The sequence below is a fragment of the Onychomys torridus genome, chromosome 20 (assembly GCF_903995425.1).
Source record: "Onychomys torridus chromosome 20, mOncTor1.1, whole genome shotgun sequence".
NCBI classification, from domain to species: domain Eukaryota; kingdom Metazoa; phylum Chordata; class Mammalia; order Rodentia; family Cricetidae; genus Onychomys; species Onychomys torridus.
Genome location: NC_050462.1, coordinates 8,292,779 through 8,320,387, shown reverse-complemented (window position 1 = coordinate 8,320,387; position 27,609 = coordinate 8,292,779). Strand labels below are relative to the sequence as shown.

Below are 27,609 nucleotides of genomic sequence, written 5' to 3'. Positions count from 1 at the left end.
AGATGAGTGGTGGTACGAAGATAATAAATGTGTGATGGATTAAGTGAGAGGAAAGTGGATAGTTACCAGACAAAGAGATCTTGAGTATCACAAGCAGAAACAGCAGGCTAATGGCAGATGGGTATATAAATGAATGAAGCAATCCTCCAAGGACACTGTGGTCAATGCTAGGGTCACAATCCATTCATTGAAGGGTCCAGACAAGGGATGCCACTCAGGAAATCAGGCCCTGCCCTACTATGTCACCCGATTTTTCAAGAGACTATTTTTAAAACATTTCACGTATGTGGGTGATGGTCAGGTGGGTTATGAGTGGCAACTGGCATCTTGTGACATGTGCTTGCAAAGTCTGTGAGTGTACCTGTTGTGCTAACTTAACCCTTTTGTCACCAGTATGTGGCTAAACAGGGGACATTCTTGAGTAAAGAGATGGAATCAGAAATAGAAGAAGCATTGACATGTGATTGTTGGGTTGTAAAATTGATATTTAAGGGGTCCTTGTGCAAGAGGGCTAAACTGTCAAGGCAGGTTTCATCTTCCCCTGGATACCATTTGTAATGTAGCTGATGCTCAGTGGATGGTTCTGCAGTTAAACTGGTGATTGCTGGAATCTAACCTCTGTATGTTTTTATTAAAGTAACAAGCAAAAGTTAATGAGAGAAGAGTGCTTACAACACAGTTTTAAAGTTTATCCTTTGATTTCTGATTGGTGACTGGAATACATTATTCTCATTTTTGTTTCTCTTATACTGAAATAGGAGCCATGATGGTTTTGCACTCAATACAATTTTATGTAATATACACATGTAAATAGCCATGTTATATATGTATAAATGCATGTATATGCAGCTTTGTTGCTGGGCTAATTTTGAAAACTGTGACTATTGGAAAAGCAGCTGGCAAGATCTTAAGGTCTGGAGCTGAGGTCCTGGCCCTGGTGACAGATTTGAAAATTGCAGCCACAGCAATTGGGAGCTCCAATTTCTAGTTCACAGAAAATCAGGCCACAAGGTTATCGTTAGAGCATTTCTGTGTTTCCTCTGTAGAAAAGCTCCACTGACTAGAGGGAGTCGGGGCTAGATACTGCTGCCTTGCCTTGCATATTGGACCACAAACAGGGTAGATCTCAACATCATTACCAGTTTCAGTAAAAGTGAGCTTGCTTAGTTTCTATTCTCTTTCTTCTGGAATGAGGGCCACCAATTATTTTCTAGAACAGGTCACCCCAGACTTCAGTGTGCATACAGTCCACCAGTGTATCTGGCTATCATGTGGACTTGAGGTCTTTTAGGGTGCTAGCAGCCCCTGATCCTGCATCTCTAATAATCTTCCAGGGTATTTTGAGCATCCTGACTCCAGATCCACCTTCCGCACCTTTAAGAGCATGTGCCAACCAAGCACACTTGACCTGATGTAAACAAGAGATTGTTTCTTGTTATAAAATACTTTCTATATCTATTGATCACATCTTCACCAACCCCCCCCCAAGGAATAGAGCTCCCTATTCTTTATTATTGCCATTTTCTTATGTGAGAGGACCAAAGTCATTTATCTTGAAACCAGTCATCCATCCAGTGACTTTAAGGGTCCAAGTGGCATGTGCTTGCTTCAGAACCAGCTAGAAATAAGCCCGTTTCTGTCTTTAGCTTGCTTGTCTGTCACAGTGCTCCAACATAGTTCCTGGCCTGTGGCTTATATATTAAAATAAATTTCCATAATTTCATGCAAAGCATTATCATGATGAGCCTATAGGAATGCCAACCAGACTTAGGGTACTAATACTTTTCAAAGCCTTGAGATTCCTACAAGTTTAGGGCCTTCAAAATCAGCCATAAGGGAAGCCTACTGTGTGACTATAGCATTGGTTATCTAAAACATTATCTCTAAGCATTTGTTCCATACTTAGAGGTAAGGAACAGCAGAAAAGAAAGAATCCCTGGGCACACAAAGCTATCTCTACACCCAAACTAAGAGAGTGGAACTCTAAGGTATAAGTTACTAGCATTTGTATGTGTGCTGAAAATATAGTCATCCTTATAATAAGGAACATTTGCTGTGCTTGACAAACTCACAGTGAAATGGTTGGAACATGCTGAAAATGGTTTCCATTTGATCCTGTTTCTTCCATTCAGTAGCCATTCATGGAGGGTGTCCAGCCAAGAAAATGGGACAACTGGAGCTTTATCCTTCTACCATACTAGATAGAGTTGTAGTTAAGAGATATGATGTGTTTCAGGAATAGCAAAGCATCCATATGGAACAAATGTTTGGCAGTATGGCAGCTGATGAAACCAGGAAAAAAGGAGACAAATTATCAATTTCTCGCTCCCAAATTACCCTGAGAAATTAGATCCATTTTCAGTAGCTTTGCCTTCAAATTTCTTCATTATGTGAATCAACATTACCTTCTGCCAAACAAAATAAGCCTATGAACAACTGGAGACTTTAACGGAAATAAATATAAGACTCAAAATACATAGGGAAATTTAAGCTCCTTCACGGAAGACCTTCATGGAAGACTGGCAAGTCAGGAATGCAGCGAATGTGTCTATACACTCTTTGCTTTGGGTAGCTTCTACTAGCAAGCTAGCTGATGTACCTTCACATTAAACTGACTCAGAAAAAAGTTACCCTTTAACCTTTTCCCTTTCTTTCTGAACCCTCCAATCTATCAAATTTCAAAGGTTTATGAAGATATCTGTAGTGTATTATAGTCACACACTTAATGAAGTTGAATGGTAGAAGTTGGGAGAAAGGTTTTCTGAATGAGGAAGGGCCTGGAGTTTTCAGTGAGTATTCTCATCCACAAAGCTGCAAATGTGACGTAACAGTTCATTGTGAGGACTTGAACTGTGGTCACCAGGACTATTGTATGTGAGTTTTCCAAGGTTACATTGAACGTGCCTGCTTGTTCAGGAGTTCTCAGGACCGAATGTGGGTGACTAAACTGCACTTCTGGCTCCCCACTGGTTTGCTTTAGGACCTGATTCCTGGTTCTCTGGATCCGACTGCTGCCTGTGACTCTTTATAGCTCTCCAATTCTTCAGCTCTGCTTGGGTAAATAGAATTGTATTGTGGTGTTTTCTGAGGGTAGGGCCTCCAGCTGCATTATCTACCTTCTGGATTCTATGCCAGGGGTTCATCACTTCCCTGGTCTAGAATGGCTTCTTTATAAAAAAAAAAAAAACCTGAGAAGAATAGGAGAGAAGAATGGAGTAAAAGTTTCCAAAGTGGTGAGGCATCCTAATGACGGTCTGGTAGCCTCTGAAAAGTTCCCATTGGCTTAGTGTTGAACTGAGTTTTCAGTTGTGAGGGAAAATTCAGAGTGGACACCTCAAGTAGACCTGGAGACTTAACTTTTATTCTCTCGGTCTCAGATTCACAATGACAGCAGTTACCAGTGGAAAGCAAAGTACTTATTCTGGGAATGGGAAGAAGGAAATAGATTTTAGAATGACTTTTTCAATATCAAATCAGGAATTTTCTTAAGTGTTCCATAATGGCTACTGTGAAGGACAGAAAACGTATCTATGGGAGTTTAATTCCTGGTTTTCCAAGTGTGGTGTAAAATAGGATAGAAATCCAATAGCAATTGTAACCAATACTTCATTGTGTGCTTCCGAAGGGTTTCACTATATCAAATCTGTGTCTCTAGGCATGACTGGCTATAAATCCCCTGAGAAAGAAAAACACCTTGTTACTGGTCTATATGGTAATAAAACTCATACTTTTTATTGCATCAAAGCCAGGCTTTAAATAAAAGCTGCTTCTTAAATCATTGTCTAAATCAGACAATGATTTAAAAAAAAAAAAACACTCTAGTTTTGGGCAACATGAGGGAGAAAGATATTTTTCAGCCTGGAAATAAATCTCCTCTGCTGACCACTCTGTTTTGAGGCTAAGCAGGGTTCACTAATAGCTGACTCCAGGGAACAGACATCTTTTGCCTATGTGCGCTACTTTAGTGATGACCTGGCCACCTCTTAGTGGACGAACTCAGCAGCCTCTGTGTGGTAACATAAGAGGCTTCCTCTCGTTCTTCCAACAAGAGAAAATAAAACTGTCACCAAGTGGTCTTTCTAAGTACAAGGAGATGAGTGAGAAGGAGACACTGGCATGCTGTTATCTTTAATTAAGAAGTTAGAGGAAAATACATGACTGCATTAACTTTTCTAGATTGTAATTATTGCAGAAAGCTTTACTGAAATCAAGCCATTGAACTGAATTGTCGGCCATGAGTAAAGACAGAAGGCCAGGTGTCTCATCCAGTCTTTTTAAGAGTGAAAGATAGTCCCTTCAGCTCCCAAAGCCCTTCTGTGGCTGCCTCTCAGAACAGTTCCAAGAAATAATATTTTGATTCACATTTTATGATGAGGAATGTGAGACTCAAGATCAGAGTGAGTACCCCAAGAACACAGAGCTGTTCAGTAGGTAATTTGGGTCAGACTCAAACAACGTGGGACTGCTGGTTTTCTGAACAATAAAATGAGTCTGGTGATATTTAGGAAAGGCATCACAAAGGCAGAGAAAAAAATGGCCATTTACTTAGAACTAGGCCTTTTCCTAGTGAAGAATAGAGAGTTTATTTATTAGCAGTCTAAGAAAGGAAGTCACAGTCACAGAGGTGACTTGGCTCTGCCTGCAGCTTCCTTTACTCTGGCTTCAGGGGACCTCAGTCTCACTTCTCAAGCCCACAGCCTTGTGGTGACCACTGCATTTTGCTCTTACTTCTCTCACCAAAGATGAATGAGTTCTATGGCTACAAGACAAGAAGGAAAGCCTGCAAATGATTTCAGATAGCACACAGAAAGAGCTGTATGTTTCCACAGAAAAGTTTTCAAAATTCCACTGCGTCTTCCCATTGCTTACTCCAGGCATCAGTTCCTGACCCAGTAACTAAGGACCGAGTCCATAATCCCGTCACTTAGGAAGGCTTCCTAGGTGGTGTGTTATTTCTAATTTTATACATGGTTTTCCTCCATTTTGTTAGTTGTTTCTCTCCTAGAGTTTTTATAGTCTAGTCATTCGGAATTGGGGGTAGTTTTGCTCCCCAAATATGTTAGGCAGTATCTGGAGTAACTTGAGTCCATTACAACTGGGATGATGGGACTCCTGACATTGGTAGGAGCCAATTGTATTTCACTGAACCTACTGAAATGCACTGGACAGGCCTCTCCTTCAGCAGAAGTTACCAGACCCCAAACTTCAGGAGGCCTGCAGTTGAAACTCCTATTGCTAATAACATTCCCAAGAAAAGGAAGGTTTATAAAGAGGCAGGGAGGAGGAAGAAAGGATGTCCTCAGGGTTCCCTAATCCGTGTACCCCAGAGTTCTAACTCTTGTGCTCCTTCGCCCAGTTTCGTGGATAGCCAGGAGCTGGCTCCATGTGTCTGGCTCCGCACAGTCTTTCTAAACTGCTTGCTTCTGGTGAAAGACCCATTTCATCAGGGGAAACGGCACAGAGGCAGGCCATCTTCCCAGAAACAGAGTTGTCTGACAGCTCTTACACAGTGTAGCCAAACTTTAGCTTAAACATGCCCCTCAGATAGCCTTTCCTGGCACCCCAGAAAGACCACAAACAAAGAAGAAAACCAGTTAGGGATTCATAGAGTATTTGCTTGAGAGTCTGAAAAGAAATAAGGTGTAAATTTTTTTTTTTTGCATGAGACAGGGAAATCTAAAACAAACAAACAAACAAAAAACCAACAAAACTGACAACTGATCCTACAACTCATCAGGCTATTTCAGATTTTCCAGGAATGCAGCTTTGCTAAGCTAAGTCATTCAACCAACGTTGACCTTGGAGAGAGTAGCCAGAGGATCAGAATATCATACTATACAATAATAATCTAAATTACAACCTTAGGTAGACTTCAATGCCCAAAGCACATCTGAAGGCATTGTACACCATAGATCCAGACAGGCAGGGGCTGGCTTTAATTTATGAATACTTCTGCAACAAGGGAACACATTGTTAACTCTCAGGTGAGTTTATTAGAATGAAGGGGCTGCCTGGGACTGTTCGTTTGGATGAACTTGATTTTATGCCTCCCTGGGTCGTTTTAAGTTACCAGGTAATTTCACATAGGCATGATTAATTGCTGTCACCTGGAGGAAAGCTGCATTGGGGTCAGAAAAGAACGGAATCAACATGCCTCCTACCGCCACTCATTAGCTATGTGACCTTGAATACAGCACGTCCCTCTGTGTTTCTGTTTTGATGTTGATAAGATTATTTTCAAAGGTTTCTAAGCTTGTAGCAGGGTTTCATATTCTTTCCTTTCACTAATCAGGTAGCTTTAAAACACAGAAGTACATATATTTGATCAATTATCAGGTTCTTAAGTATCTTCCTGGGATTTCAGCGTAAGTTTTTTTTCTTTTGAAATGGAAATCACTATTCTTGCAGAGTGCCTGAACATTTAAAGCAAAAGGTTTTAATTTAAAGACTGTGTGGTCTCTTCTGGGTTGCGCAACTTCTCTTTGTGTCTCCACTTCTGCTGACCAAATATTGCAAAGCCATTCATTACCTTAGGACAAATCCAGAGGGCCACGTGCAGAGCGTCTGGTGAATTACATAAAGCAATATGCCAGATGTAAAGCAAGCGAAGGGTTTCTCTTGGTATCTAAAGTTCAGTGGAAAGCTAAAAGGAGCAGTTATGCCAAGAATGAAACCCAGAGCTTGCCAAGTGCCTCTTTAAATGGCCCTAGCCAATGTGAGACTAAACAATGCATTAACTAGGCATATAACTTGCTACAGTTAGGGAATTGCATGTCAAATAACAGCTCTTTGCTATGTTTTAAACATGATCTCACATATAGATAAAGACAAACAAAATTCTGCAATGTCATCTCCTTGGTCTAACAGTTAATAAGAGGTTTGAACTTTGCAGGCAACCAAAATAATTCTTTGGGATGTAAGAGCTCACGAAGATTCAAAGAAAGGTGTGGGATGGAATGGTGCCAGGGTAACAGCTTAGTGCAAACAGGATAGCTTGCCACCACGGTTGTCAAAGACATCTGGCTACATGTGAGATCAAAGCCTTTGTGGTCTGTTATTGAGGACAATTAGAGAATCTCCTTGGGAGAGACATTGTGCATGTTTTCAGTGTATCTGATTCTTTGCTGTGAGCTTTGAAATCCAAAGGAAGGCTTCTGGAGAGATGGAGTACATTAGGGTTGCTGGCATGGCATATGGTGTCTGGACAAGGTAGTTGGAAGAACACTGAAGCCATACAATGCTCAGTCTCTCTCTTGGATGTAACATGTTTACCGCCACTGTTGAAGTGAGACCTTCTGATACCATGGTCTCTAACAGCCTATTGTGCACAGATAGAGATTGTGTGTTCCATCCCACCTCTGTAAGGCTCCCACCATGCATCATAGTACTTCATAACTTTTGCCGCCACTTTCCCAGTATCCCACAAGAGATATTTGGTCCAACTAAATAGCCTTTTGGTAATTCATTGTGAAAGAAAAATCTTCCAAACTAAAAGCTTCAAGAAATGAAACATTTGAGGTTTTCTGATGGAGGAGGAAGAAAATGCAACCAGTGAGTGATAGGTAAGGCTTCCTGGTGCTCACAGGAAAGGGGCCATGTACTGTCTGAGGGAGCCCTGCGAAATTTCTTGTACACTTGTTATCTCTAATCAAAGGAACCTTTTCCTTTTCACTCTGAGGAAATCCCACTGGTATTTTCTCAATGGTCCCAGGGGTAAACTGCAGGTTCATTACATGGAACCTCGCCTCCCAGGCCTCATTTCAAGAAAATGTTGAAAACCAGCTGCTTTCTACCAAGGCCCTTACTCCTTATTTTCCAGAGGATGTCTGTAATTTGGGGAGCATTTCCCTAGACTACAAAACTGTGCAAGGGACCAAATGAGCATATTGCATAGAGACAAGAAGATGCAGGTCTGGTTTTTTGATCCATCAAGTTTCAAAATCTCCATGCCTTTCATTTTGAGTGTGCATGCGTGTGTGTGTGTGTGTGTGTGTGTGTGTGTGTGTGTGTGTGTGTGTGTGTGTTGTGCCTATTCTGTGTGTGAGTACAAGTGTGCATGCCATAACATATGTGTGGAGGTCAGAGGCCAGCCATGGGTTTGAGTCCCTGCCTTCCACCCTCCCACCTTGTTTGAAGCTGGGTGGGAGGGGTCTCTTGCCACTGTCCATGTCAGACCAGCTGGACTGCAAGCATCTAGGGCTTTCCCCATCTCTGCTTCGCACATCTCCTTATTAGAACACTAGGACTGTAGGCTTGTGCTACCACATCTGGCTTCACATCTGTGTACTTGCGTGACAATGTGACCTGCTGAGTTTTTCCACAGCCCACATCTTCCACTCCTTATTTGTCTAATGCAATAATCATCTTTGCCTGTTGGATTGGGGATAGAGACAAAATGGAAGAGCAAATGGATTTTGAAAAAGTAAATGGAGTGCAAGCAAATAATTTTTCTTTTCATCAATACTAAGATGATTCCCATAACTGTTACTACCAATAATGTTATCAGCTGCCCCAAAGTGGAAAAAAATGTGAGTGCAGAGCTAACTAGACTTTTCAGAGATCTTACTTTTCACAGTGGATTCTGCAACTGAGTCAAAGGAGGGAGTAAAATAAATGCACTAGCTAGTGAGGGTGGTACCGCTATGTGCCAAGCCACCATTCAAAACTAAGATTATGATCTATTAGCTCATTTAACCCTAATATTAACACCATAAGGAGGTCCCATTTTACAAATGAAGAAACTGAGGCACAGTGCGGTTAAGGAGCTTTCTCAAGGTCTCCTAGAGTAAGTTGCGGAGCTAAAGCTCAACCCTGGATTTTCGTCAAATGAGGCCAACATTTTTGCCCTTGAACCCTTCATTCTCCTGTTTATAGTACTCCATCCAGGAGAAGGTAGTCTTATCCAATATTAACATGCCATAAAATTGAAAACTGTTTTCTAATATCACACAGAAACCATCATTTTCTTAGTTCCAAAGATGAGTCTTCTTGGGTCTATTTTAAAAAGTAGTAGCAAGCATTTGTGGGTCAAGATAAAAGCCCAATGCCATTTTTTTTTCAAACCATATCTGTGGCCTATTAGCTCCAAGTAAAAATAAGGGCAAGGTTATAAGGTCAATTCCATATGTATCAATTTCAAAGAGAATAGTTTTTCCACAGGCAGTGACCGCACTCACCCCTAACGTGGACCAGCACTCACACAAATGCATGCCTGGCATCCCCAGATGGATGCTGTGTAAAGAAATGCATATGGATGGAGCTCAGAGTCCACACTGGCCCAAACGCAAAGCTAGTGGTCACTATGTGTCTTTTTAATACTCCATTCTTCTTCCGTTGGACAGACTGTATCTAACAGGCTGCCAAAAGGCTTTGGGTAGATTCATAGAGTCCTCTTCATTGCTAATGAGCAGACTTCCTCATTGCTTCTGAAAGTTGAGGCAATGTGGAAGTGCAATCATCAGACGGTCCTTGGTAACAAAGAGAAATGATAACCTCAGGCTTACGACCTGGGAGTTTGTGGCCATGTCTGAGTTTCTGTTCTGTCCTTGGAGACCAAAAGCCCAAATTAAAATATAGCAGAGCAGCTGGCTCTCATTTCTTGAAGTGAGTGGATCGCCTACCTTTGGGGACCAACCGAAATGATGTCAAGAAGACAAAAGAAGCTAAATGTTCCTCGGTCACTAGTTAAATCCAGGTTTCTCCTTTCTTCAATAGCATGAATGCTTGTTGCTTGCAATCTAGAGGTCGTCCATTAAAGTTAAAAGTCATTTACCTTTAACAAAACCCCCTTGCTTTATAGACAAGGACATTTCAGCCCAGGAAGTTTAAATGCTGGCCAAAGTCATACAAATAATGATTGACAGCTCTGGGCTCTGTATATCAAAGGAAAGAAGGCTGAGTTCATAATAATAACCCAAACCTAGGAAGGCTTGTGCAATCGATAACAATGAAGCTAACTGCAAAGGTTCACTTCAACTCTTTAAATACAGTATGCTTTAACACATGAAGGATGTCGTCATTGGTTTATCCAGATCTGTTCTTAATAAGCATGCATTATAGGGATGTTTTACTAAAGCCATAAATCTGGGTAACTGAAAGGGTTTCCAACTTTCTTTTCTAATTGATTTACTTCCCCTTCCCCCAAGACTGCCCGAGGTCAAGCATATACAGTTTATTTAAGGGACTGTTTATAGACTCTTAAACTAAAAAGGACCCCAGAATCTCTCTTTCTTCTGGTTGTTCTTAATTGAAACCATTCAAGATGGTTGGTTGCCTGTCAACTTCTTAAATACCTCAAAGGGGAAAAATTCCAGAAGTTCCCAAACAGCATCTTAAAATGGTTATGATCACCAAAGTTGTCAAAAGTTATACCTATGGCAAGCTTAACTTTTCCCGTTTTGTTTTACCCATTGGTGTGCTTCAGACAAAACAAAGTTATAATGGACCTCTTCTGTGTGTGTTCCAGCACATGGGTGAGTTAATACAGAGCTCTTGCCTACTGAGCTTTCACCTCCACAATGGCACCCCACTCCTCACAGGACCAAGACCGCATAAGCCTGATTGACACACACTGTCTATGGTACATGGGGAAGAATCCGTAATTAGCTCTTCCTTGGGTCCTTCATTTTGTAAAATGTCTGAGGAAGCTGCATTAATTTTGGATCAACTGTTCTACTTCTGCTGGAAGATATTCACACACACCATCATCCAGAAGGTTGTGTCTGCTGCGCTCCCACAGAACTTGGGCTAGAGGGGAATACATACTCATTTGCAAAATTTGGTCAGTCTACACAAAGCAAGAATTAACAAACAAACAAACAAAAAACAAATAAAAAACTTACTTAGAACAATTCTAAAAGGACTCAAAACCCCTCCTCGTTAAGTATTTTGTATTATCCAAAAAATAAAGATGGAGGCAAATTTCTTTCAGATGTTTAGATATCAACCCCAGATCAGACACTTCCTTCCACTATTAAGAGAAATATATACTTTCAAAGTCTAGTTGAAACAGGTTAAAATAAAATGGTATGGACACGACAAACAAACTTTGGAAATAAGAGGAAAACTCAGTAAGGGTCCTGGAGGGACAGCCATGTGGAGAGTGCTTCCCTTTGGAAGGTGCTTTGATGACTGTAAATGCTTAGGGCTGACTTTGCCACACACAGTAGATCTCAGGGGATGGAAAGGAAATGCAGTAAAATCTGTTGACAACAGTTAATGCCTCTAAGAATAATTGGCTCAGGAACAAAACAGAGCATCAGTGTAGCTTGGGGATGGCCAAAGTACAGCTTCTAAGTTCTTGTTGGTGTACACACATTCAGTGGGGGAAGCAAAACAGTTCCTTCAAAAACCTGGGTAGGCATGAGTTGAGAAGCATGTCCCCAAATATTTGGCAGTCATAATTCGTCGTGGTCCTTACTATGAGGGTCCCACAGAAGCAGTTCTATTATGTTTACTTGGATTCAGTCTTGCCAGTTCAAATTTATAAATACCAGCAACTACTATATCAGACATTGAACTTGACCCCGATCTTCAAAAATAAATAGCTATGGCCTTTAAGGGGTTCACTCAGAGGGCAGAGCTTTGTAAAGACATGCCATATGTGAGATGAAATATTTAGGGAAAGCATTAAGAATATATACTTTTCTCCCAAGGTTCTTTTCTCCTACAGCATATGATACACAGTTTTTCCTAACCTTTGTCTAGACTCTTGCTCTAAAGGCAAGGTCAGTCTCTCATTTATCTGTGGGCATCTTGGTTGTACCTTCTGCTACTGCCCAGCAGATGTTCCCCCAGTGTTCTGAAGTAAACTAAACCAATTGAAAAGAACCGGCTTTTCTCAGGTAGAAAGAGTTGTGGGGTTGAACACAAAGCTATCAAAAATACCTTTGTGCTTAAGGAACAGAGGCAGGCAGGGGATTTAGCTTAGATCTTGGATGTCTATAAGGCATAATATGAGTTTAAAAAAAGAATGAAATACTCTTCATGACAGGATTGGCACATGTTTCACAAAGCCATTTTTTTTGTCCAGAATTCTTTTATGATATTCTGTCACTTGTCTTATTTTAGTTTGCCAAAATCATGGTAAATACACACACCAGTCTCCTGCTTTAAATATCAAGTGGCTATATGGATTCTTTTCATTTTGAGTTATTAAGTATAAGTTAAACACATTTACTAAAATTTGGTCCTTATAGTGATCAGATGAAAAAACCTTTTCAGTGCAATAAAATTGGTTCCCATTGTTAGGGTTCATTGCCAAGCATCTGTGTGAACATATAGAAGTATTGGTCAGTTGTCTAGTGTTGATTCATTATTTCTTGTCTGAGTTTTCACTCTCTACTGCAAACATCACAGGCGTGGAAGAATCCAGTAGTCGTGGACCATATATGGAAATCCCGGAGGACATCATGATGAGTTTTACAATTCCACCTAGCACTAAAGAGAGGGCACTTGCAGGCTTGGAAATGATTAGTGAACTGGATGAAAGGAACTTGCACAAGTGGTTGCCAAGGCAAGACCAAGTCCTTGGGAACCAGAGGTGAGAACCGCTCATGCTTTTCAAAGTGAAAACCAGGATCGACGGCAGCAAATTATAGAATGATCGCAACTCATTGTCATGTTCACCTTCTCTAGAACGTTTTTAAAGATGAAGCAAGTCTGGTATTAAAAAAAAATCACCCACCCAATAAATTTATTCATTTACCCTGCAACAGAGAACTAGATGAAACTATTTCATTGCCAGAATTTTAAGTGAATGTATTAAAATAAAGGACTGACAGGAAGCACAAAGTGGACATTTTCCCCATTCCAACAGCTAAAAGCATGTTTGACTCTTTGATGATACTCTGTCACTTGTTTTTTTTTTATTTTATTTTGCTAAAACCATGGTAAACAAGCATTACCAGTCTCCTTAGTACTTCTTTTGCCTATCTCAAGACTTGTATGCATAAACTTTTGCCTCATTCTTACACACACACACACACACACACACACACACACACACACACACACCACTCCCCCACCCTCACCCTCCACCACCATCAGCTACCACCATTACCACCTGCCTCAAGAGAGACTTTTAGAATATGGTCATCACACAGGAGCTATGCAAAGCTTGGTGGGTCACTGAGGTAATCTGTCTGCACGTGAGTGCAGGAACCCCGAGGAATGATTCATGCCCCAGTTTCTTGGAACCCTTTAAACTTCCAAAGAAATGTACAGAGTTCACATATGTCTCTTGGTTTTCCACTGCATTATAATGTGCTGGGAGATGGATGTGTGTGGGGGGCAGATTGTTTTCAAGTGATCCCTTGCCTTGATAGCCATTGACTTGTTAGTGTGTGTTATTTACAGACATTGACTCCTTTGTCTCTTTTCCACTGACTGTTGACTTGCTTATTGTCTGAGACCTATTTATAAGATAGGCGATGCTGAATTTTTCAGAGTCCTCTCCAGGTGGATATAATACCCAGGGAGGAACTACATCAAAGGGCAGTAGTGACAAAATATCAAGGTCGATTTCCAAGGAGAGCATTTTTGTACGCCACTCCAGTGTGCAGTTAGAAGAAGCCTCTATATTTACAAACATGTCTTGGCAAAGATCACCTTTTGTCCACTCCCAGTGACTTTGAATCCCATGAAGACATCTAATCTGCTCTTCATTTAATTTATTTCTCAAGTTCACATGAATTTGGGGGGTGGGGGATTCTTATCATTTTATTATAGATCACAGAACACTCAAAGTAATCCTGCATGTCTTCCAAATGTTATATATGCTCCCAAAGGTCTAAGAACAAAACCTCTGGTACTCCAGGCCTGTTCTGTCCTATTCTTCATTAGCGAGGATAGGAGAATAGGGGTAGACCATAAGCTGGAGGAAGACCCACGAGGAAGCAGTTAAAGCCAAACTCTTAAGGAAGAAAATTCCACCCTGAATCTCCCAAACCTGCCAAAGCCCTGCTGAATGCTGTGCTTACTTTGAGGGGAGGAATCTTGGCCTGAGGATGGCTATCAGCCATGGCCAGTCATTCAGTTATTCACACAATCCCTGCAGTTGTAAATCCACAAACCCATATACTTTAGAACTGTAGTAGCCCAGAGAAGGGTGGTGGGAGGGGGTGCGGAAGAGTTACTCACTGAAGTAAAAGCCTCTTGGTCCACACACGAACTGAAGAGCGTCCACCAGCTCAGCCCCGCAGAGGGTCTCCGGTGCAGCTGTGGTGGAGCTGGTGAAGGTGAGCAAGCAGAGTGCCAGGTAGAAGAGATGGGAAGATGGCATGGTGTGTACTTTTATCTGCCAGAGGGGAAAAAAGGAGGATCAGGTATCCTTCTGGGTCCAGACAGGGTGGGACAGGGATGCACCGACTCTTCAGATTTCCTTGTAATCACTCATTAAAATTCTCTGGCCTAGAAGAGCAACGTGGCATGAACGCCCCTGCAGGTCCTGGTCTGAGCCTGTCTTGACATCAGACAACCTATGTTTCACCCCTTTGCTCTCAGAAATCCTGAGGTTTTTATGAGTTCCTATTACAAATCAATGGGTAAAAGGTCTACAAACATTTACTGGGTGACAAAGGATGGCAGTTATTTCAGTGGGGGATTCCCTTGCAATTCTGAGAACCTGATAAAACATCTCAGTTATCACAAGTTAAATTTGCTCAGTTTTGCAGTCAAACTTTTCATCTAAATGCTCTACAACATGGCTACCTGCATATGGTACTTAAGGTAATTATATTTATTATTAATCAAAATATTAAATTAACTGGGGCATCATCTTTTGCCTATAGATTACAAAGATTTTACAGTGGCCAGAAAGGAATTGTGAAAATATATCATTACAGTTTTTCAGAGGGCGAGAGGGGGTGAGGGAGGGAGGGAGAACAAGAGTCGGGGAAGAGGACCAGGAGGCTCACCTGAGAACATCAGCAGTTAACCCTGCCACATGGGAAAGCAAACAAGCAATCCAGAGAGAGGAGAAACATGAGGTCTTAGGAATGAAATTTTCTCTCACATAGCACAGTGACAGAAAGATCCAGTGCTTTTCCTTAAACACCATGAAGGTCATAGTCTAGACCGCTATAGTAAATGCGGGATGACAGGAGACAGTCCCGATGCCTTTATTTATTAACTAAAGGTTTAGGTGAGGAGAGAACCTTCAAGAAAAAGACTCCAAAATGAGGGAAAACCCTTTTGTTTGTTGCTGCTGCTGTTACGCTTCAGTTCAATGGAGCATGAGCAGTTAGGGTTTAACACCATCAGGCTGAGGTGGGAAACACGGCACATCTTGCCTCTCCTGATTATTCTCTGCCCCTTTGGGAAGTATTTCTAAGTCCTGGGTGCAGGATTCAGGGCCTCTCTGGAAGAAGGGGTCAATGACCTACCCTCAGACAAGGCAGGCAACAGATTTTGCTCTGGCCAGCTCCTCTACAGAAAGTCTGGGAGGTTAGAAGCAAATGTCCATGTTTTATGGCTGCCTTGGGAAGAGCGTTTCTAGTTTCTGTACCTGCCTGGGAGACAGTGACAAGCGGGAAAGGAGAGGATGGCAGAATGTGAGGGGGTTGGAACTCATTTTCTGAGCTTTAACAGGAAATAAAAGTAGTTCTTACATTCTAAAGTCCCTCTCTTCAAGTCCACTATCAGAAAGATCCATACAGATAGTGATTTTTCTATGTGCAGGGCACTGGACCTAAAACATGCAGGAGCCTTTTCTTGAGCAACAGGAATTCTGACTTAATGTCTGGGAGGCATTTCATTTATCATTCTATCACTTTTATAACATAATCTATCAAGGGACCTCTGGCTGGCACAAGTTAGCCAATGGTTGATAGCCAAATGGCATCCATGCCAAAGTCAGGGTTCCTGTGACTCAAGTCTTTCTTCATTCTAAGAAGCAGACAAATAGTTTTCCAATTTGCTACTTGTGGAACCAGCATGGACTTTCTTCCAGGAAGGCTCCCAAGGTGAACAGCTTCACCTCTTTCAGATATGTGTGCTTTCAGCAGCATGGGAAGAGTCACCAACGTGTTACTAGGTGGCCTACCCTATAAAAGGGGTCATGGAAATACACTGGAAGCTATATTTTTTTAAAGAGCTTTTTTCGAACCTCACAGTTGGGGAAAGTTCATTCAACCCCATCTGGTTTGGAGAACGAGACCTAGACATTTTGTTTATGACCACTTTCCTTGTCCTGGGTGAATTCACTACTTAATGATTCTGCATCCCTGACAAATTTTGTTCCATTATTTTAAACAAATTTCCAATTTTGTGGTTAGATATTCATCTTAGCATTTGGAGGGGGCAAGGAAACCCAAGTCCCTGATTCTTGATAGCACCAGGTAAATATTAAATAAGTGCCTGTAAAGCAGCTGTAAAGGAAAGGAACTCTCTACTTACAGATGATCATGAAAGAGGACATGCAATTATAGAGGGCGCGTGACCTCAGTTAAGCCTGTGGTCCATTTCCTCAGTAGGACTTTGGCATGGAAGTCCTCCAGCTCTACACAACCAAAGGCACAGGATTTCTTAGAAATGAGCTAATATCCACTCAGTTTTCTTAATTATAAAAAGGATGAAGGGGAGTTCCCCTTTAGCATTTCTCATGGAAACCTGAACAAATCTGACCCAACAGGACTTCATGGCTCTTTGTGAAAGGGCAGCCCTGTAATCCCCATAATTGGTCTTAGAGAACACATCCCTACACGCTGGTAGCAGGTCAGCTCTAAAATGAATAATACTCCAGCAAATCCATTTCTGAAACAGCGCCCCCTATCCTTGCTGAGTTTCAGATAGTAGTGAAGGCCAGCCACCTGCAATAGTTAGTTTGGACCAACTCCACAGGAACTATTACTCAGTCTCACAGACTTTGTAAGTTTAGACTGTCATGAGCTGTCACAAACTTCATTTTAAAAGTTATTTTAAATCCAGCAAGACATATACATCTCTAGAGTTTAAAAACCAAACATTGCTTTAACCAATTTTTTCTTTCTTTTCTGCATGGAATTATACTGAAAACACTGTCTGATAAGTGCCAGTACTTACAATTCTAGGACCTCTGGTACATTTTCCTTTAGCTCAGACACTAATACAGCACACCCACAGAGAGTCGGAGTTTATCACATCATGTTCCCCAAACAGAAAACAATAACAAACTTGCTTAGGAGCTAAGGAAAGTTCCAAATAAGTCTTCCCATATGTTCTCCATTCTCTTGGCCCCTTATTTCATCAACCACAAGGAAAATGAACAGAGAGAAGTCAGGGGTGTGAAAGGAAGAGGTCAAGGAAGAGTCTGAGAAAGACAGGGCAAAAAAACAAAAAAACAAAACAAAACAAAAAAACCCCAAAAACCAACAAAACAAAACAAAACAACAACAACAAACCCAATCCCTAACCTGGAACACTTTCCTCAAAGACCATCCACAAATCCAGGTTTCCAAAGGCCTTCCCGTGTTAACCAAGTGGGATATCAATTGATTCCAGACATCTGAATGACAGCGAAACTGCCCAGCAGAAGTGTGAGGGTCATAGTCATGAGAAGGTACTCACTGGAGGTGCAGTCATTTTGGTATGTTCCAGGTCTTTTTCACAGCAGGTCAGGGTGGGTATTATGAGGCTGATGTGACTAGAAAACTCAGGACTTAAAAACATGTGCTGTTTTGTGGGTGGGGTTTGTGAAAGCGTCTAGTTACATTTGGACACCCAGGCAGGTATGCTATGAGCCTGGGTAAACTGCCTTTTGTCCATTCAAACAATGAGCAAGTTGCACAGCTGGGAGTCGAGTCATCCCCCCCCCCCACATTCCCCCTATCCCTTGCCCCCCCCCCACCCTCTGCCCCCCCCCCCTCCCACCCCACCCCTTGCTCTCCCTCCCACAGTAGTGAAGCCACTGACTTCCATTGTATGTATGGCTATCTATCTCAGCTACCCAGAATAGTGATCTAAGTTCCAGCTCCTTCCCTTCCTTCCCCACCTTCCCCTGGCTCCAGCACTGGGAGATACCTTGAGACTCAGAGGACAAAGCCAGGCTGTGCCCTGTGTGCCCTGCTCTAGGCAATTGACCTGTGCTCATTGAATTACATTTCAAAGACTGCCACACAGCAGCTCCCTTCAACCATCTCCTGCTGCAAGCACAGGAAAAAAGTTGAAGCATATTGCTAGCACCACTTCTGAAATGTTCTGCAGACCCAGCATGGGAACAAAAGTTCATTTGGAGAGGATTTTCCAAACTTGCAATGAATGTCGAGGTAACATTCCACGGTCTCCTGGATGAGCCTTTTAAATAGGGAGACGCAATCCCAGCTGCCAGACCACACAGCGTATAGGAACGCTGACTTCATTCCTGTAAGGTGGCTGAAGCCTGTTGGCATCTCAAGGATCCAGAATTAAGTGCTTGACAAGGTTGTCTCCCTAACTCCCAAGCCACTTACTTGCCTAAGAAAAGTCCTAGCGACGGCGCATTTGAAAGCAGCAGAGAAACGCTGCACTCTGTGGCTGGGATCTTTTATGAATTAAGCCCTCCGGCAACTGCCTCCAAGGAGCCAGCGACAGCGGCTTAAAAGTGCTTGCAAATTGAAAAAACACAAGTCTGGAAGGATATAATTTTGCTGAGAATGGAAACTTGAACGAGAGCCAGTGATCGGAAAGGAGAAGTCAGTGCATTGACAACGGCAGCCGCAGCCAGATTCACCTAAAGAGACTTTACTGCACCCCGTGTGAGAGCAGAGGCTTGTGGCTCGAGATCCAAGCCCAAACTCGGTCCACGAAAGTCCCCTTCCAAAGAGAAAAGTTGGACAAGCAGCCGCCAGAACGCGCTGCTTTCTGAGCACAGCGTGGACCTGTTTAAATTTTCTGAATATTTAAAGACAGCAAGTTGTCTAAGCGCTCTTTTTCAGAAAAGCAAATTAAACTTCACTTTAACTTTGACTTTCTGGGCAAAAGTGCAGAGAATTCCCAATTCTTGGCTCCAAAAAAGCATATTTAAAAAGCTTTCCTATCGTCTAAAATGTAACTTTTAATCTATGACATGCCTCGTAAATAAAGTCCTGACGAATTACACACATACATAGAGACAGACACACAGGAACATGGTCTTAAAAAGCAAACGCCTGCACCTGTGAAAGAAAAAGCAAACCGAAGTTCACATCCATGCTTTCAAGCCCCGAACCACAGGCAAGATTTAAAGGAACCTCTTTAAAACGGCAGCGCAGAAGCCCTGTAGAAGTGGAGGGTTTAGCATAAGTACCTGGCAACAGTTTCTCCCCGTACAGATATCTCTGCAATTGCGTTCGTCTCCCGGAGCTCTTTCCCCAGCTCCGCACAGAACTGCACATTCAGCAATTTGTAAATAACTCCCAGTTCTGAAACAATGCGAATTCTAAAGCGAATAACAATTCTAGGCAGAAGAAAACAGTGCACAGTTTAAATACAATTCCCCAAGAGTTCAAAGAATAAGAGATATTTACCTTCAAGAAATCACAGAAGCAGCACTTGAGTAATTGAGTGGGAAGACTGCTGATTTTTCCCATTGCTTCTGAAGTACAAAGTCTGAAAATGAATTGGTGAGCAGGAATAACGAGGCAAAGAGAAATCCAGAGAGATGGGAGATGTTAGAGGAGCTATGTCACATTTCAATTTTGAGGACTTTATTCCATTGCGCAGGCTCTATCTGCTCCGAATTTAGCAGTGACAGTGAGATTTAGCAAACAGAAGAGGGATTTAGAGAAAATCCTCACATTTATCTACAAAACACAGACACTGTAGACAGGAAACAGCTGGGGGAGCTTTCGCCTCCTCTCTCTCCCTCTTCTGGCAAAGTTATCGAGTAAGGACTTTTTTGGGCACGGCGACAAATAACATCATACCTTTGCTTTTAAAAACTGGAGCACAGAAGCATTTTTTTTTCCTCTTAAAAGAATGTGTGTTACTGACAGGGTTAGCAGACATTAAATACTGATGCTGCCATAGAAAACAGGGTCTGTTCTCTGATTAACTTTCCACAGGGCATGAAGGTACACATGCCTGCTAATACACCTTACCAGGGTTAGAGGATCTAAGTGGGACAGGGGGGCAATTTTATATTTTAGGGCAAATACAAAATTTGAAAAAGAAGGAAAAAGGAAGAAAAGATCATCTCCAGAAACCCCAGCGATGTTAACCCTGAAATGACCAGGTTAAACTAGTTTGAAAGCCAGCAGCACCCTGGTGACCCTTGTCCTGGTTGCTAAGTGAGGGGATGATCTCATTTCCTAAAACCTATAGACAGGCAGGCGGCAGTGGGCTGGCTCCCATTAGGACACTGTATCATGCTTTGTGCAGAGAAAAAGACTATGCTGAGCTCTGGAACCAAGTGAAAAATAAAAAGATCTTATTTTTCAACAAAGCTGGCTGCCTGTCACCTCTGCAACCCCAAGGAAACTATGGTATATGAGGGACATACTGGTTCCACGTTGGCCATATTTTTCTGCATAACTCTGTGTGTGTGTGTGTGTGTGTGTGTGTGTGTGTGTGTGTGTATGTATGTGCGTTAGCTGTGTTTTCTTTCTCCATTTTTTTTTTTTTTGTGTGTGTGTATTCCAAATAATACCAGCTGGCTAGCAATACCCTCTCTAGGGTTATGATGTCATTCAAATCCCTCAGCTGGGTAAGTGGCTGGCAGCATGCTTCCAGCCAGCTGCTTCGCTATTTATAATGTATACTTGCCTTTGCCGTAGAGAATCAAGTTCTGATCTTTTGTTGACACGGTTTGTACCTATTTCTCAGTGGTTTCGAGAGGGAATAGATAAGAAGGTGAATTATGAAAGAGGGTTACAAAAGCCCAGACCAGACATTGTGCTTCCCGTGGACATCTCTCTAGGTGTGGTTTCCCAGGAGAGATGGAAATGAGCCTGACTTTCCTCACTCTCTCACAACTCTGGGGGAGGGGGGGGATTAAGACATGTCAGTGGAGACAGAGGTCGGCTGGAAACTATACACTGCCTCGTTATACTGCCCATGGCTGGAAATCTGCTCGGAGAGGTGGATGTCCTCAAATGAAACCCGTGTGGTTTTGCAAGGGGTTTGGACTTGTTCCAATCCTCTGTGTGGTCAATACTTTTTGGCAATGTTTACCTTTCAGACACAGACGTTGGAAACCTGGAGTTAGGCTGTTCCAGTGGTGGGTGATGTTAGGTATCATTTGATGAGAGTACCTACTGTGTGCTCAGTGACACATACCTCTAGAGAAGCAAAACAGGAGCATGAGACAGGCAGAAAGAGAGGCACTTTCCTGCCATGTTTTGAGCATGTGTGGCTTTAACAGGTAGGAGCAGTGCAGAGTGGGAGGGGTAACAATTTTTCAGGGAGGTGGGGGTGAGAACCTGTTTTGGAAATGAAGAATGGGGAGGAGAGAATGCAGGGTGAGAGGCACGGGGCTGGGATGTTCTTGTGGGTAGGATTGACTCAGAGAACACAGCAAACTGCAGTATCACCAGGTGGTCCGGCATGTCTGTGGTTGTGTGGGCAATCCCCTGCACAGAGGAACTTGATTTATGACAACTCATGCAGATCTTTTTCTTTTTCATAAAAAAATGTCCACCACCCTCTTAAGGACCTTGACGATGTACATAATATGGACCAAAGACCTGTTAAGAGTTTCTTAGTTTCTCAGGCCGGAGGATGCGGTCCAGACCGGAGTCCTTGCTCTACCACTGGGTGCCTTTCTAGGCAACCCAGCACTGCCCAAACCTCTCCCCAGAGCAACTGCAGTGTGCTTTAATTGTCTCAATACATTCTAGAAGCTTGCTACATTCCTCCGAGTTTGTGACTCTGGTCCCTAAGCTTTCTGGGCACTGTGCTGTGCCCTGTTGAGCTGCACTGTGTCGCGCTGTGATGCTGTGCTGCACAGAAGAGACCACCTTATTTCGCTTCATCTGAAAGGCTGTTTTGAGGACAGAACACACACCAGCCCATCAGACACTGCACCCTGGCAGTGCCAACAACACAGGGACTCACTGGGTTTTATAACCCCAATTACCCTTAAAGGATAATTGAGTTTTAATTTATGTCCCAGTTTATGGCACAATCAAAGAAAACTGAATTTCAGTGCATCCTAATTGTCATCAGCTGTGCTGTAGAAACATTCTGATGTGAACTATCAGTTTTCTATGGGGAGGGGAGCAATTTCCTGAAGTGATTCCCATATATTTCAAACTGGAAAATCGTCTGTGTTAGCAGGGAGGGTGAGCTAGCAACAGAGCATGAGGCAATAATTCCTGGAGAAATGGCCATCTTTGTAATCTCCAGGAGTCAATTCAAAGGTGAAAGGGCCTTTAATGATGGGGTGCGGGACCTGTTCATAAGGGAGAGCAGGGGGCGAGTCTCCAGCTGAAGCTCCAGGTGGTATAAGTTTAGTACCAGGGAGGGATCAGGCCAGGAAACCCCCTTGGAGAGGATATCCGTGCTCATTCTGAAATTACTGAATGCTTGTTTTGTTGCTGTCTGGAAAAAAAAAAAAGAATCTAGCAGATATGGGAACTGTGTACCACAGAAATAGCTAGCTGCGAAGATGCGCTCATCATGAGAACGTCCACTCTGGAGACACAGGCTCACAGTTTCACCTTTTGCCTGTGTAATGCCTGTGAGCTATAAATAGCAACCCCCCTCCAGCCTTCTACCTGAGTGGTCTATTTGCATAAAGCCACAGCTCCAGAAGGCTTCTGACACCTTTCTTAAGAAATAAAGAAAATGGACTTGTTCATTCTCAGAAAGTGAAGGTTTTCTGAGAGCCGCCGAAAATGGGGCGATACCTGGTCCCCCGTCTTTTTGCTTGAGTCCTATCCCATTTTCTCTGTGTTCCTCCGAGAGGGGTCACCTTCAAAGGTCACGTGCATCTTTGCACAGTTGGACATAAAAACCATTGCTGTCTTTACTGCTGTTGCTAACATTAATGTCAGTGTGTGTGTCTGTGTGTGTATGTGTATATGTGTGTGTCTGCCTGTATGTGTCTATGTGTGTGTCTGTGTTTATGTGTGTATATGTGTGTGCCTGTGTGTATATGTGTATGTGTCTGTATGTGTGTATATGTGTGTGTCTGTGTTTATGTGTGTATATGTGTGTGCCTGTGTGTATATGTGTATGTGTCTGTATGTGTGTATGTGTGTGTGTCTGTGTTTATGTGTGTATATGTGTGTGTATGTGTATATATGTGTGTGTATGTGTGTATATGTGTGTGTGTGTATTTGTGTGTGTCTGTATGTGTGTATATGTGTGTGTGTGTGTGTGTGTGTGTGTGTGTGTGTGTGTGTGAGTGTGTGTATGAAAGTGGAAAAGGAATGTTTGAGGAGAGAAGTACATCAATAACAGGGAAGACAAGAAAAAGAGAATAATGGAACACGTGACCTGAAAGCAGAAGGAAGAAGCCAGGAGCGAGGAGGGGGAGGGGAGAAGAGAAGTTCCGGGTGGAAGTTTGGGGGAGGGAAGGGCTCTGGCATCCCGAAGGCCACCGCGCAGAGACCTTGGTGAAGATCTTGGTGTCACTCTTGGGTCTTTCTTTGTAGGGAAGCTTGCTCTGGCGTGCAGTCCTGTGTCTGAGGTGAAGAACTTGTATACAGAACATAGAATTTAGAGGAAAGTGACGTATCCCAAATTTCCACATGCTAAAGAGAAGGGACCCCCCCCCCCCAAGGTTTTCCAAGCCTTCTGCTCAGGAGGCTCCCCTTGATCCCAGAAAGACGTTCTCTAGCTGGGAGCTGCTGCAACTACTTGAAGGAACGTTTTCCAATGGAAAGAAAAACCCATTTACTGAAGTAATCAGTGTTTCTTTTCAGCATCAAACTTGGATTTGATTTCTGCTAAAATGACTAAAGGGCAAATATTGGAAGCAGAAACCAAATCGATGTGGGTTTGGGAGCACAGCAGTCTCGGTGATGGTAGAGGAGGTGTCACCGCAGGGGGTTAGCATGGCCTGGTGGAGAGAGAGAACGTGAGGGCTCACTGCACTTGTCCCAGACTGAACAGAAAAGTGGGCAAGGACACTCCAATTCCGAGCCTCGGGGCTAGAACCCACACAGGCGCTTTCCTTGGGAATTTAAAAAAGAAAAAAGAAAAAGAAAAATGTGGGCGCCCTCTAGTGGGCACTTTGGAAACTTCCGCTTCAATCTTCACTGGGCGTGTCTGGAAGGAGTGTGTGTTTGGGGGTGGGGGACGGGAGTGGGGTGGGGGTGAGGGCGTGAAATGTCCTGGATTCCTAAGCTGCAGTATCTTAACTAAACCTTTTAAATAAAGATGCATATATCCGCCTCACTGTCATTTAAAAGGGGGTGAAGTGTTGAGGGGCAAAGAAATACCTTAAACTTCACGGATGTCTTCTTCATGCTGTGTGAGTCAAAACACAGAGTTAAAAAACCTTGAGTATGGAAAACAGATGGTGATTATAAAAGTAAAATATTTTTTAAAGTCCTAAACCCTCTAAGTAACATGACAAGCCTTCTCACTTTATAAGTAAGGAAAACGACACTGGGTGTAAGGACGGCTAGGTAGAAAAACGATGTATTCAACGAAACCCGAGTTTAGGTGCTCCCAAGTACAGCTTGGATTCCGGCTTCCTGGGTGCTCTTCAGGCTTCCCCACACCTCAGTTTCCAAAATGTGGGTTAGAACACCCGGAGTCAAAGACTCACTAGGTACAGATGTGATTCCATTTTTAACCCTCTTTCTATCTGGAATCTACCAAGAAGAAAGTTCCAATCTGACCCTACTCAGCTTGAGTGGCAAGCACGCCCCCCCACCCCCAATCTTGCTTAACAAAGAGATCAGATATCAAGCCCAAAGTCTTTCTAGGTGGCAGTTTCTAGCCACAATTCAATAATATTGATTTCATAGTATCTAATATCATTAACATGAGTATTTAAGATCATTAAACTTAAAAAGTTTGTTTTAGGCCTGTGGTTTTAGGAACTCCTATTTAAGATAAGAGATGCTGGGCTTAGAATAAACATTATCTTCTAGGAATGAATTTTTTATTTTAAAGTTGGTATACAAAGTAATGTGTTTCACTTTGTTTTTGCATACATAGATACATGATATCATTATACTTTGTTCTCTCTCATACATGCCCTTTCTAGTCTCATACACACACACACACACACACACACACACACACACACACACACACTACAAACTGTTAAATCCAGAGTCTGCCTATAAGAAAAAAAATGTTGTTTATGCCTTTCTGAGTTTGACCTTAAACTAAGTAATAAAGTTGAATATTAAAACATATGTATCCAAGTCTCAAAAATATCTATTTAAGAAAAAATATATTTAAATTAAGTAAACAGTACTATGGATGTTCGACAGTTATGATAATGAATGGATGATGCATCAAAGTCTAGTAGTTGAGAATTGCACCACGTGACAAGTTATTGTGCTGGGAAAACAAATGCAGTCATAAGACAAATACTTAGAACAAAGACTGTGGAGGTTTAGAATGGTGTCCTACAAATGAGCTAATTGCATTTCTAGATAGTGTGGATCTCTGTTGGTCTCACTCGTGTTTTGGTATGGTCTTTGGAAGGATCTGGAGATGTTAGCACAAGCTGGTAGTGAGTTAGGGCTTGAAGCATAAGCTCACTTCCAAACTGGACCTCAGCAAAGGCTGTTCCATGCATGGGCAACAGCATGAGCAGAAACACAAATGTACTTACAATATATTTTTGTTCCATTTTATAAGTGCTTAGTGAAGGCCTCAGCTTCTTTCATAGAATGAACATTAGTTATTTAATATTAATTTAAAACAATTTAAACACCATTGCATTAGTCAAGATTCCTTAGAGAAATATAATAGATTCCACATAGGATTTTCCTTTCATGGAATTGACATACAAAGATGTAGTGGTCTGGAGTTCTAAAATCTACAAGGTAGATCAGTAGTCTAGGAAGCCAAGCAAGATTTGACATTTGAAGCAAAGCAGGCTGATATCACAGTTCCATCTTTTCCATCCGAGGAGGCCATCCATTCTCTAGTGAGACCTTCAATCAATTGGATAAGGCACAGCCACATTATGAATAGAAATCAGCTTCACTAAAAACCTGATTTAAATATTAATATTTTTTAAAAACAATCCCAGGAAGACCAGTGAGATGAATCAGCAGGTAAAGGTACTTGTTACCACTCCTGACAACCTGAGATGTATCCCCAGGAACCACTTGGTGGCGAATCAACTCCCTCAAGATGTCTTCACATGCATGTGCATGCTTATGTATGCAAACATGCATACACATTTTATTTAGTGTGTGTGCACTTATGGGTGTACTCATGTACTTGTGAACACATCCATAAGTGCACACACACTAAGTAGATACACATACTAAATAAAAAGTAGTGCAATTAAAAAAATTCACAGTAACATGTAAAGGACATTTGACTAAGTATGTAGGTTCTGTGTGGCTTAGCTGAGTTGACACATAGAATTGATCATGTCATCAAGGGCTCTCAAAGGTTCTCTCAGTAAAACAGAATCATCAGGATAATAAAAATCTTTTCTGAGTTACAAAAAGAAATCTCAAGTGAATGGCCTGTGTTTTGTGATTTTTAAGTTTTTCATCCGTGCATTTTTCTCAAGTCTTTGGTCCCCTCACTCATTGCTACTTGGTTATTGCTAAAAGGAAGCCCTCTGTGGCACTTGCTTTGGTTCTACCATTAACATTTTACAAAGGCGCTGCTTCCCGGCGACAGTGTTTTGAATTTTTTTCCCCCTGCAGGAGGAAATAAATATGCATAAAGCACACACATTCACACCACTCAAACACATGCACACAAGCACCTACTTAAACATCTGCGCTGTTTTCTTTTTTCCCTAGATGAGATGAAGTGTGTTCATTCCCTCATAACACAATCTGCTGTTTGGATCAGTGGAGAGAAATTGCAGGCCTAAGGTAGGATTTGGGGTAAGGCCAATGAAGATAGACATGTCCACATCCTTTTCCTTCAGAGGAGGACTCTGTGCCTGGCTTTATTTGGGTCATGACAATTTGAGTAGGAGAGGGACAACAGACGATTAACATTCACAATGCTTTTCTGCATTTTCTGTTTTCTTTTTCACTGAGCAGGTATTACAACAGCTAATCAAAACATCATCTTCTGCTGCTAGGTGCTATATACACTCTTGTTATTAATGTCAGCTGACACTCTAGTAGCTATGTCCATTTTGTGGGTGCATATTTATTTGCTCAGTTTTCCTCTTTATTCCTCAAGGGCTCTGGACCGAAGGGTGAGGCTAGTCTCGGCTTGCTTCTGTGATATCTCTATGTTCTTACTCATCAATCTCACCAGTAGTCTTCCACTCTCTCGTGATGTTCTTAAGACCCACTCCTTTTCCTTCTATTTTCTTCCATCCTCCTCCAATGGATTGATGGATGCCTCATTAGTGTGTGGATTTTTTTTTAACCAGTCTCCCCTCCCACCCAAGGAATCCAGCCAATGAACCATTTCCATAACATTGCATGTTCAAGGGTCTCACACTTCTTCAGGCACATGAAGTGGGTCCTCAGAGTCCTTTGGCCCATTTAAGCTCTCCTCTTAACCTTCAAAGCATCCCCTTCTTCAGTAGCCTCATCTGTTGCTAGTTCCCGGTATAGT

The 27,609-nt window shown here is 42.2% G+C and overlaps 1 protein-coding gene across 3 annotated transcripts in view; it reads right to left on the bottom strand.

Moving 5' to 3' along the window:
- The window catches only part of Igf1 (insulin like growth factor 1), a 71,349-nt gene extending 51,575 nt beyond the window's left edge, over positions 1–19,774 (bottom strand). For 2 of the 3 annotated variants that reach the window (XM_036170169.1, XM_036170170.1), the window contains exons 1-2: positions 19,461–19,774; positions 14,140–14,296 (exon numbers count right to left, since the gene is read on the bottom strand). In XM_036170169.1, coding sequence (XP_036026062.1) covers positions 14,140–14,296; positions 19,461–19,523 — 220 coding nt within the window. In that variant the 5' untranslated portion in view covers positions 19,524–19,774. Of the gene's footprint in view, positions 1–14,139; positions 14,297–17,544; positions 17,586–19,460 lie in introns of those variants that run through there. The other variant, XM_036170171.1, reaches the window with a different exon arrangement.
- Between the last annotated feature and the right edge of the window lie 7,835 nt (positions 19,775–27,609).